At 42.2% G+C, this 12,139-nt stretch overlaps 1 protein-coding gene and 1 pseudogene across 1 annotated transcript in view; one reads left to right on the top strand and one right to left on the bottom strand.

The window, feature by feature from the left end:
- Window positions 1-1,434: 1,434 nt before the first annotated feature.
- LOC103086262 (zinc finger protein 160-like) overlaps window positions 1,435-12,139 on the top strand; it is a 23,211-nt gene continuing 12,506 nt past the window's right edge. The window contains exons 1-3 of the mRNA XM_007455898.1: window positions 1,435-1,449; window positions 9,271-9,397; window positions 10,259-10,374. Coding sequence (XP_007455960.1) covers window positions 1,435-1,449; window positions 9,271-9,397; window positions 10,259-10,374 — 258 coding nt within the window. The remainder of the gene's footprint in view (window positions 1,450-9,270; window positions 9,398-10,258; window positions 10,375-12,139) is intronic.
- On the bottom strand, window positions 3,567-4,294 carry LOC103082675 (acidic leucine-rich nuclear phosphoprotein 32 family member B pseudogene; annotated as a pseudogene).

The following is a 12,139-nucleotide window of genomic DNA, read 5'->3' as shown; positions in this document are numbered from 1 at the left end:
CTTGGATCAGTGTAGAGAACATTATGCTAAGTGAAGTAAGCCAGACAGAGAGAGACAGATATTGTATGGTCTCCCTTATATGTGCATTCTGCAAAAGTCAAATTCATAGTAACAGACAGTAGAATGGTGGTTACCTGGGGGTGGGGAAAATTGGGAGATGTGGGTCAACAGGTACAAACTTCCAGTTGTTACATGAGTAAGTTCTGGAGTAATATATAGCGTAGTCACTATAGTTAATCATACTGTGCTACTAAATACTTGAAATTTTTGGAGAGAGTAAATTTTTTTTAAAATTTTAAAAAATTTTTGGCTGCATTGGGTCTTCATTGCTGCACACGGGCTTTTCTCTAGTTGCAGTGAGCAGGGGCTACTCTTCGATGCGGTACATGGGCTTCTCACTGTGGTGGCTTCTCGTTGTGGAACACAGGCTCCAGTCGCATGGGCTTCAGTAGTTGTAGCTCACGGGCTCTAGAGCGCAGGCTCAGTAGTGGCTCATAGGCTTAGTTGCTCCGCAACATGTGGGATCTTCCCGGACCAGGGCTCGAACCCGTGTCCCCTGCATTGGCAGGCAGATTCTTAACCACCGCGCCACCAGGGAAGTTCTGAGAGTAAATCTTAAGTGTTCTCACTGCACAGACATGAAAAATGGTCATTGTGAGTTGATAGATATGTTAATTCCTTGATTGTGATAAATATTTCACAGTGCATATGCCTGTCAAGTGATCACATGTATACCATACATATATTATATACCATTTTCATTAGTCAGTTATACCTCAGTAAAGCTGGAAAAGACAAAGTGAGAGGTGTGCTGGGCTTGATTCCTCTGAGTGGTGCTTAACCCAGACTTCACATCAGATTGCTGAGGCATTTTGCACATATGTTTTGTGTCCCCTGACCCGATATTCCCCTTCAAATAGTTGAGGTTTGGCCCAGCCTCAGTAATATTTAAAATTCCCCGGGTGATTCTAATTTGTAACCATTTGAGCATCATGGCTCCAGGTCCTCCCGTTCCTGAGGGCTGAGATCTGGGCTGAGGGTGAGGGCTCTGCTCTGCGTGGGGATGGATCAGGGCTGGTCTGTGACCTGAAGGGGATCGTCGGGTCCAGCTGAGGTGCCCGCTGCTGCTGCTGCGTATGTGAGGGCCTCACCAGGAGGGGAGCCTGAACTGAAGGAAAGGGTGGGAAAACTGACTTGTTGGTCTCTGTATGGGAGTTACTGTCCTGAGTCGCTCCTGGGACGGTGGGCAGCAGAGGACCGTTTGTTCCACATGCTGAGGGCTTCCCTGTGTGTGTGGTGGTGACTCAGGAAGGGGTGTGTTGATTGTAAGCATTAAACAGCCTGTTTTCAACTTTCAAGGTCAACCTCTAAAGATTCACGTTGCCTGAGGAAGAAACTCAGAAGAGGAGGGAGAGGAAAGAAAAGGAGTCAGAAATGGCTCTTTCTCAGGTAAAGTCATATTCTCAGTTGTTTCTTTTGTCTGTCCTTCCTGAAATGCCCTTCTTTGGACTCGCTAATCTCTGACTCTGAGCCTGACACCTGTACATTCACACTCACCTGGGGGCTTCCCTCAGGGGCTGTCATCTCCACTTAGAGTCTCCACTAGGCATAGTCCTGGGCAGGGCTTCACACCCATGAGTTGGAGATACCGTGTCAGTGCTCTTGGGCAGCAGGGATTGCTTAGGGGCCCCATCTGGATGCAGCGTCCACTCTCTGTAAACCCTGATAAACAAGCTGCACATGGGAGTCACATAGTAATACGTACAAATACCTGGTAAAATCTAGAACATAGACCAATAAGGGGAAATCAGTTCTGACTGTTTTAGTACACTTGAAGCTAAATGAGTGTACTTCATTCAAAATCTTAATCATTGGGAATGGAATGGAAAGTTCAGAGGCATCAGTGATAGATGGTGTTTTATTCCATCACTGATTTTAAACTATGAAATCAACCTAAGTCTCTGACACTTAGAGATTCTTTAAATCATCTTCGTCACCTTCATTCCTTGGGGGTTGTCTTTTCACACTACTCACTGTGTCCTTTGACACACAGAAGGTTTTTTAAGTTTGATGCAGGTAATGTTTCAGCTTCATTCTTTTACTGGTAGATACTCAGTTTCCCAGCAGCATTTGTTGAAGATTCGACTGTCCTTTCTGCATTGTGTAGTCTTAGCATCCTTGTCAAAAATTAGTTGGCGTATGTGCAGGGGTTTACTTTTGAATGTTCTGTTTTATTCTTTTTTTTTTTTTTAATTTATGTATTTATTTTGGGGCTGCACCGGGTCTTCGTTGTGGCACGCGGGATCTTCATTGCAACATGTTTAGTTGTGGCATGTGGGATCTTTAGTTGCGGCATGCGTACTTCTTAGTTGCGGCATGCGTACTTCTTAGTTGCAGCATGTGTACTTCTTAGTTGCGGCATGCAGACTTCTTTGTTGTGGCATGCAAACTCTTAGTGTGGCATGCATATGGGATCTAGTTCCTGGACCAGGGATCAAACCCTGCATTGGCAGCACGGAGTCTTACCTGCTGGACCACCAGAGAAATCCCTGGTTTATTTGTTTACGTATCGGTTTATGCCAATGCCATGCTATTTTGCTTTTTAATATGTTTTGAAATCTAAAACAGCACGGCATCCATCTTTCTTCTTTTTCAAGAGTGTTTTGTCTACTTGGAATCCCTTAAAATTCCATATGAATTCTAACATTAAGTCTTCCAATTCATGAGTAGGGGATGTGTTTCTGTTTATTTTTTAGCAGAGTTTAGTAGTTTTCAGTGTACAAGTCTTTCACCTCTTTGGCTAAATTTACTACTAAGTGTTTTTTTTGTTGTTGCTATAGTAAAAATGATTGTTTCCTTTCAGATTATTCATTTTGAGTGTATAGAAAAGCAGTGATTTTTTTGTGTGTTGATTTTGTATCTTGCAACTTTTCTAATATCGTTTTTTATTTATAACATTTTTCTTGCGGTATCTTTATGGTTTTGTACATATAAGATCTTGTCATCTGCAAAAAAAAAGATAATTTTACTTCTGTATTTTTCTTGCCTAATTGCTCTGGCTGGGTATTGCAGTACGTTGCTGAATAGTAGTGCAGAGAGTGTACATCTTTGCGTTCTTTCTGACCTTCAAGGAAAAGCTTTCATCTTTTACCATTGATTTTGATGTTAGCTATGTGCTTTTTTTCTTTTTTTTAACAGACCCAAAATGTTAAGATTTTATTTACAAAGCTTCTTTGTCGTGCAGAAAGTAAAAATGCTGTTACAATCTCAGTGTAACTGGCAGCCACAGGCGGTTGACTCACCAATCACAGCTATCCACGCTACAGCAAGAGTCTTACACGAAAACCTAACAACGCTTAAGCTCTGTTGGGGTGAAATCCCCAAGCTTGGTGGTGGATTTCCAAGAGGGACTAAATGGAGGAAGGCGAAATGTCACAGGAACTATTCTTTGGCTCTTTGGGTGGGTGGGTGTCCTGGGGTTTGTATCACTGCTACCTTTTTTTTTTTTTTTTTAACAGCTACCAAATCCATGTGAGCAGTTCTTTTTTCGCAGGTTTTTTGGGGACTTAATCATCTTCTCTTAAATCGTCTGTTTCTCTCTTCCTCTTTTCTCCTTTCCCGCTTTGCTCCTCCTCCTCATCCTCGTCCTCATCATCAGCTTCTCCATCATGTCCACATTCTTCCTCCCCACTGACTTCGTCTTCATCCTCCCCTTCTACATCTTCATCATCATCACACTCTTCCGTCCTCCTCCTCCCCCTGGTCCTTGTCTTCTTCTTCATCGTCCTCTCCTTCATCCACACCATCCACCTCAGCATCTGAGTCTGGGGCTTCACTGTCCTCTCGGTCATAGCCCTCCAGGTAGGTCAGCTGGGGCAGGAGCTTGAAGACACTCTCTCCGTAGTCATTCAGGTTAGTAACCCCACGGTGAAACAGATCCAGGCTCTTCAGACATTCCAACTTTTTCAAAGGTGCCAGGGTGCTGGTATCTTTCAGTTTATTTCCACTTCAGTTTAAATGTGTAAGATTTGGAAGTTTTTCTGCTAACATATCCAGACCTTCAAAGATTCTGTGGTCACTGGGCTCAAAGCTTTTTCAATTTAGGTCGTTTGGGGAGATTTGAAACTGAAATCAAGCCTACGTTTATAAAACTGAGGAACTCTTAAGTTCGCAGATTCAGCCAGTAGGCCCTCAGTTTTCCCATCATTTGATTTGCAGTTGTCCAGGACAAGCTCTCGAACAGCTGCCGGGTCCGGTTCCTCAGCTCCAGGTGGATCCTCCTCTTCGTGTCCATGTGTCTCTCTTCCCCCCTCTTCAAACTTAACTATCCGTGGCGGGGGTCGTAGCGGGGAGAGGCGTCCCAGCCTGCGCAGCGAGAGGGCGGTCAGAAGGGGTCTGCTAGCAGCAGTGCCCGGCGGCGTGGTCCCGGGCGGCGGGCGGCGTGCGGGCAGGCGAGCGGGGCCCCCCGGAGCCAAGTTACTCACGGGAGCGGAGAGAAACCATGGAGGGAAAGGGGGGCTGGGGCGCAGCGCTGGTCTTACTACCGCTGCCCCCGGCCGCGGCCCCGCACTGCAATTAAACCGGCGACGCGGCGCGGGTGGCTCCGCTGGGCTCGCTGGGCTCGGTGGCCGCGGCGCACCAAGGACGGGGCAGGGAGAGGCACCTTGGCTATGTGCTTTTAATATTAGCTGTAATTATACTGAGGTAATTTACTGAGTGTTTTTATCTTTAAATGTCCTTGAATTTTGTCAAATGCTTTTTTGGCATCAATTGAGATGATCATGTGTTATTTTTCATTCATTCTATTAATGTGTATTGATTGATTTTTTTGTGTGTGCTGAATCATCCTTGCTTTGCAGGTTTTTGATTACTGCATCAATCTCTCTAGGTATGACTCTGTTCACATTTTTTATTTCTTCGTGATTAGATCTTTGTAGGGTGTTTTTCTAGGAATTTACTCATATCTTTTAGGTTATGTAATTTTTTGGCATAAAATTGTTCGTAGTACTCTTTTAATAGTGATTAAAATTTTCTGTGATTCAGTTACAGTTTTTCCTCTTTCATCTGTGATTTTAGTTAATTCAATATTTTTCTTTTTTTTAGCCTAGCTAAGTGACAATTTGTTCATCCTTTCAAAAAACCAACTTTTGCTTTTTTGATTTTTATGTAGTTTTCCTATTTTATATTTCATTTATCTCTGGTCTTATCTTTATTATCTCTTTTGTTCTGATTTGAGATCTTTTCTCCTTTTTTAAAAAAATTAGTTAATTAATTTTTGCCTTCGTTGGGTCTTCATTGCTGCGCACGGGCTTTCTCTAGATGCAGCGAGCGGGGGCTACTCTTTGTTGCGATGCGTAGGCTTTTCATTGTGGTGGCTTCTCTTGTTGTGGAGCACGGGCTCTAGGCACATGGGCTTCAGTAGTTGTGGTGCGTGGGCTCAGTAGTTGTGGCTTGTGGGCTCTAGAGCTCAGGCCCAATAGTTGTGGCGTACGGGCTTAGCTGCTCTGCGGCATGTGTGATCTTCCTGGACCAGGGCTCGAACCTGTATCCCCTGCATTGGCAGACAGATTCTTAACCACTGCACCACCAGGGAAGTCCCAGTACATTATATTTTATACTTCATTTTCGTCCAGATATTTTAAAAATTCCCTTGTCATTCCTTCTTTATCCTGTTGGTTGTTTAAGAAGGAGGTGATTAATTTCCAGATTTTATGGATATTTGTTTTTCTTCTGTTATCTGTTTCTGTTTTCATTTCCGTGAGGTAGAGGAGATATTTTTTATTATTTCAGTCTTCTTAAACTTCTTAAGATTTGGTTTGTGGCATAACAAATTGTCTGTCATGGAGAATGTTTCATGTGTGCTTGACAAGGTTGTTTTCTGCTGTTATTGGATGGTGTGATCTCTATATATCCATTTGTTCCCATTGGTTTATAGTGTTCAAGTCCTCTGTTTCCTTACTGATCTTCTGTTTGGTTCCATCCATAAGTATAACTGGGGCATTGAAGTCTTATACTATTACTGTACTATTACTGTCTATTTCTTGCTTCATTTCTATCAATGTTTGCTTCATATATTTGGGAGCTCTAATGTTAGATATATAAATATTTATAATTGTTATATCTTCTTGGTGAATTAACCCTTTTATCATGATATAATGTTTTTTGTCTCTTGTGACATTTTTTGTCTTTATTTTGTCTGATGTTATGTAGTTACCCCAGCTGTCTCTTTATCATGGAATATCTTTTTCCCTCATGTCACTTTAATCCTATCCATGCCCTTAGGTTTGTGACTTTTAACAGTTCTAGCGCTTTGACTCTCTCTCTCTGTTTCTCACTCTCACTCTCTATTTTTTCCTCCCTTTTTGGGAGGAAAACATCCTCTGCTTGCTCAGACATACTGTATAGTGGTGAATGGCAGGAGCCCTGACCAGCCCAGTTTTCTCCACAGTAATTTCAGCGGAAATGCATCCAGTGTTTTCTTTTGATCATGACGTTTGATGAAATATTTTTGCTTGATAAGGTTTTCCCTCAATTTCATTTTTGTCATGATTTTTAATTATGCAGTGATTTTTGGAAGTGTTTAATACTGTGATAAATTTTTTTATCTTAATCTGTTAAATTTCTGTGTAACAGTAATAAGAGATGGGAGATAAAGTATTCTATGTATTTTTTCATGTTTGTACCTGTTTTTTCTTTTTTTTTTAATTTTTGGCTGCGTCCGGACTTAGTTGTGGCTTGCGGGATCTTTCTCGCGGCACGCAGGCTTCTCTCACATTGTGGCACGTGGGCTTCAGAGCACGTGGGCTCTGTTATTGTGGCACAAGGGCTCCAGAGTGTGTGGACTGAGACACCTCTCATTTCAGTTAATTATGTGTTTACACATCAGTGCCTGAGTGCATGAATGTGGAAGTCCATGGCTTTTATAAAAGACATCATTTCATTAGTAAGTTTTATGTTTTTTAGCAGTTGAAATTATATCTTTTTTTTAAGATTTATTTATTATTTGTTTATTTTATTTATTTTTGGTGTTGGGTCTTAGTTGCGGCACGCGGGCTCTTCGTTGTGGTGCATGGTCTTCTCTGGTTGTGGCATGCGGGTTTTCTCTTCTCTAGTTCTGGTACTCAGTCTCCAGGGTGCATGGGGTCTGTAGTTGTGGTGTGGGGGTTCCAGAGCACGTGGGCTCTGTAGTTTGCGGCACGCGGGCTCTATTTTAGGCGCGGGAGTGCTCACTAGTTGTGGCATGTGGGCTTAGTTGCCCTGCAGCATGTGGGATCTTATTTCCCTGACCAGGAATTGAACCTGCTTCCCCTGCATTGTAAGGCAGATTCTTTACCACTGTACCACCAGGGAAGTCCCTGAAATTATATCTTGAGTATATTCCATGGCTTTAAATTTTTCCTACACTATCACATTAATGTTTTATAGTAGGAAGATTATTAATATCTTCAGAGTGTGTGTGTGTGTGTGTGTGTGTGTAGTGACCTTTTATGCAGTTCTATAGGTTAACCTTGAAATTGTCTCAAGTTTTCTCAGGGAACCCTCTGTCAGTGTACATTTATCCTCTATCCGTCACTTAACTTTGATATTTTATGTTTCATTCTAAAGTCTGACTACCTGAGTTTTCGTGCTTGCCGTGCCATTTCCTAGCTGTTTGTTCTGAGGCAAGTTTCTTAGAGTGTCTTGGACACAGTTTACTCCTCTGAGAAATAAGAATGGGACTTTCTCTAATGAGCTATTATGTTGATAACAAGTTCATACATGTAAAACATTTAGAGTAATGCTTAGCATATAGGAAGCATTCAGACACCTTTAGTCATTGCTCTTGGTATCATCATCATAATTTAAGATTTTGACTTTTCTTTAAAGCCACTGTGGACTTTGTCATCTCTGAATGACAGTCATACTGTAGCTCATCTAAATATTGAATATCACTCAGTGTGTGAAACATAATATATAACACTTCTACCTGGACATCTGTTGTTGAATTTTATTTGTATGCATTTCATGTATTGTCCAAAAAAATGAAAAATCCATATTGAATGGAAGGTATTATAATCTCTATGAAAAAGCATAAGAAATTAACATTTGAGACCCATAATTTGCTCTAAATACATTAACATGGATCTGTCAGAATACATACTTCAACTGAATTGATCCTTACCCCTCTCTCCTCTTCTCATTTTGTGCGAAAATAAGGACTCTCCTCATGGCCCCTCGTTGAAATGTGTTTTCATTTCAGAAACAGTTGACCTTCAAGGATGTGGCCATTGAATTCAGGCTTAGTTGCCCTGCAGCATGTGGGATCTTATTTCCCTGACCAGGAATTGAACCTGCTTCCCCTGCATTGTAAGGCAGATTCTTTACCACTGTACCACCAGGGAAGTCCCTGAAATTATATCTTGAGTATATTCCATGGCTTTAAATTTTTCCTACACTATCACATTAATGTTTTATAGTAGGAAGATTATTAATATCTTCAGAGTGTGTGTGTGTGTGTGTGTGTGTGTAGTGACCTTTTATGCAGTTCTATAGGTTAACCTTGAAATTGTCTCAAGTTTTCTCAGGGAACCCTCTGTCAGTGTACATTTATCCTCTATCCGTCACTTAACTTTGATATTTTATGTTTCATTCTAAAGTCTGACTACCTGAGTTTTCGTGCTTGCCGTGCCATTTCCTAGCTGTTTGTTCTGAGGCAAGTTTCTTAGAGTGTCTTGGACACAGTTTACTCCTCTGAGAAATAAGAATGGGACTTTCTCTAATGAGCTATTATGTTGATAACAAGTTCATACATGTAAAACATTTAGAGTAATGCTTAGCATATAGGAAGCATTCAGACACCTTTAGTCATTGCTCTTGGTATCATCATCATAATTTAAGATTTTGACTTTTCTTTAAAGCCACTGTGGACTTTGTCATCTCTGAATGACAGTCATACTGTAGCTCATCTAAATATTGAATATCACTCAGTGTGTGAAACATAATATATAACACTTCTACCTGGACATCTGTTGTTGAATTTTATTTGTATGCATTTCATGTATTGTCCAAAAAAATGAAAAATCCATATTGAATGGAAGGTATTATAATCTCTATGAAAAAGCATAAGAAATTAACATTTGAGACCCATAATTTGCTCTAAATACATTAACATGGATCTGTCAGAATACATACTTCAACTGAATTGATCCTTACCCCTCTCTCCTCTTCTCATTTTGTGCGAAAATAAGGACTCTCCTCATGGCCCCTCGTTGAAATGTGTTTTCATTTCAGAAACAGTTGACCTTCAAGGATGTGGCCATTGAATTCACTCAGGAGGAGTGGGAATGCCTGGACCCTGCTCAGAGGGCCTTGTACAGGGACGTGATGTTGGAGAACTACAGGAACCTTCTCTTCCTGGGTGAGGATAACTTCCCTCCAGACATTGGGATCTGCCCTTATGTATATTTGCATTTTCCCTTCTGTACCTTTTGGGAGCCCCTGCATTGCCTCACTGAGTTCAAAGCCCTGTTGACTCAGACATGAAAAGCTTCATGGTGTAGTGTCAGGAGTTTAACGCTGTCCTTTCTTCTGGTGATCTGCCCACTTCATGATACACCAGGAGTTGTTCCAGAGCTTAAGTATTGATAAAGCCCAATTGGAAACTTAAAATATCTGTTTCCCTATTTCATACCGCTGTTCTTTTGAGTCACTATTTTTTAAAAAATAAATTTATTTATTTATTTTAATTTTTATTTTTGGCTGCGTTGGGTTTTCATTGCTGCACGTGGGCCTTCTCCAGTTGTGGCGAGCGGGGGCTACTCTTCATTGCAGGGCGCAGGCTTCTCATTGTGGCGGCTTCTCTTGTAGTGGAGCACAAGCCCTAGGTGTGCAGGCTTCAGTAGTTGTGGCTCACAGGTTCAGTAGTTGTGGTTCGTGGGCTCTAGAGTGCAGGCTCAGTAGTTGTGGCACAGGAGCTTAGTTGCTCCACAGCATGTGGGATCTTCCTGGACCAGGGTTCGAACCGGTGTCCCCTGCATTGGCAGGCAGATTCTTAACCACTGCGCCACCAGGGAAGCCCTGAGTCACTACTTCTTGGAAGAAAGCCAGTTATCTGCATATTATACTATTCTCTCTGCATTCAGAAGGAGGCAAGCAGTGAATGAATGAATTTGTGAAATATTTTTTGAGATCCATTTGTTGTGTGCTCACTCCTGTGCTGATCAAAGAGCTGGGATTCTGGAAAACCTACAACATATTATTTATTTTCTCTTTTCGGCAGTTATTTCTGTTCCTGACCTGAATATTATTTGCATTTTGGAACAAGAGGAAGAGCCATTGACTGTGAAGAGTGACATGAAAATAGCAAAAAAAACAATGGCTGGGGATGTATCAAAAGTATGAACGGGGCTTCCCTGGTGGCGCAGTGGTTGAGAGTCTGCCTGCCGATGCAGGGGACACGGGTTCGTGCCCCGGTCCGGGAAGATCCCACATGCCGCGGAGCGGCTGGGCCCGTGAGCCATGGCCGCTGAGCCTGCGCGTCCAGAGCCTGTGCTCCGCAACAGGAGAGGCCGCACAGTGAGAGGCCCGCATACCGCAAAAAAAAAAAAAAAAAAAAAAGTATGAACGCAGGTCAGAACTCAGATGGGCAGAGAGGAAGCCACACCATTAATGGTGTTTGGAGAGCTCTTTAGGAAATGCTAAGTTTATTACTTATGAACTTTTCTCAGGGGAAATTTTTCTTCTCCCCAACATAGCACACTATCCTTCAACGTGTAAAATTCATCCTTTCACCTCCCTGTGGTGCTGCAGCTCCAGTAGAATCAAAGGCAAGGTCTTTATCGTGATCTACACTCTGCCGTCAGGGTCTTGTTGCTTGATTTGAGTAGCACGTGGTGAGCTGTTTCAAAGGAATCTGTTTCCCCTTTGGTCTCTTCTTCTGTACTTGATTGCATGGGATTTTCAATTTTTAGTCCATATAGATAAGAGCTGAGGCCTCCATAGTCCAAACCCCTGGACCTGTCTCAGTTTGGTGTACTTGGAAGAACTAATTAAATGATGGGAAAACAGTGGCTGCTCTTTGATTCCATCTGGCATCTCAGAACCTGCATGGATCTGTTTCAGGTCATGTCTGCCATTCAGATCCCTCAGCCACTTTTTTGTTTTTTTTTTTTTTTTTTTTTTTTTTTTTTTTTGGCTGTGCCGTGTGGCTTGCAGGATCCTAGTTCCCCAGTCAAGAATTGAACTTGGGCCCGTGGCAGTGAAAACCCGGAATCCTAACCAGTGAATCTGCCAGGGAATTCCCCCTCAACCATTTCTTCTGTTCTGCTTTTGCCACATACTTTTGGGCGGTGTGTAATGGGGAAATGGGTTGGATCTTCTGTAACTGTTACTTAGGAGAACTATAAACAGTACGGACGAAAAGATTCTCTTTGATCCCCAGTCCCACATGGGGAGCATATGTGAATCTCTGAGCTTGGTGACTATGGGTAGAGCCCATGGTCCCGTGTTAAAGTTCTATAATATCTGACCCCAATATATTGTATTTTTCTTGTTCTTTTACCTCTCTACTTAGTCTGGGAATGTAGACTTTTGTTGATGTCATATTTTCTTTAGTTTGCATGATTTTGCCTCTGAAATTGCTTTTAAAATACCCATTCTTAGGTATTTGATATTTCATCCTTTTGTTTGTTTGTTGCTGTGGTAAGCCGTCTTTAGGTGATGAATAACTTCACTCTCCTGTGGAGTGGGTTTACTTGGAAACATAGCATTCTTTTTTTTTAAATTAATTAATTAATTAATTTATTTATTTATTTTTGGCTGTGTTCGGTCTTCGTTGCTACATGTGGGCTTTCTCTAGTTGCAGCAAGCGGGGGCTACTCTTTGTTGTGGTACGCGGACTTCTGATTGCAGTGGCTTTTCTTGTTGCGGAGCACAGGCTCTAGGCATGTGGGCTTCAGTAGTTGTGGTATGTGGGCTCAGTAGTTGTGGCTTGCGGGCTCTAGAGTGCAGGCTCAGTAGTTGGCGCACGGGCTTAGTTGCTCCACGGCATGTGGGATCTTCCCGGACCAGGGATCGAGCCCGTGTTCCCTGCATTGGCAGGTGGATTCTTAACCACTGCGCCAAGAAGGAAGTCTACTAACCCATTCTTGATGATGCTTCA

Source organism: Lipotes vexillifer, unplaced genomic scaffold (assembly GCF_000442215.2).
Source record: "Lipotes vexillifer unplaced genomic scaffold, Lipotes_vexillifer_v1.1 scaffold1665, whole genome shotgun sequence".
NCBI lineage: Eukaryota > Metazoa > Chordata > Mammalia > Artiodactyla > Lipotidae > Lipotes > Lipotes vexillifer.
This window is presented reverse-complemented; position numbering and strand designations above follow the sequence as displayed.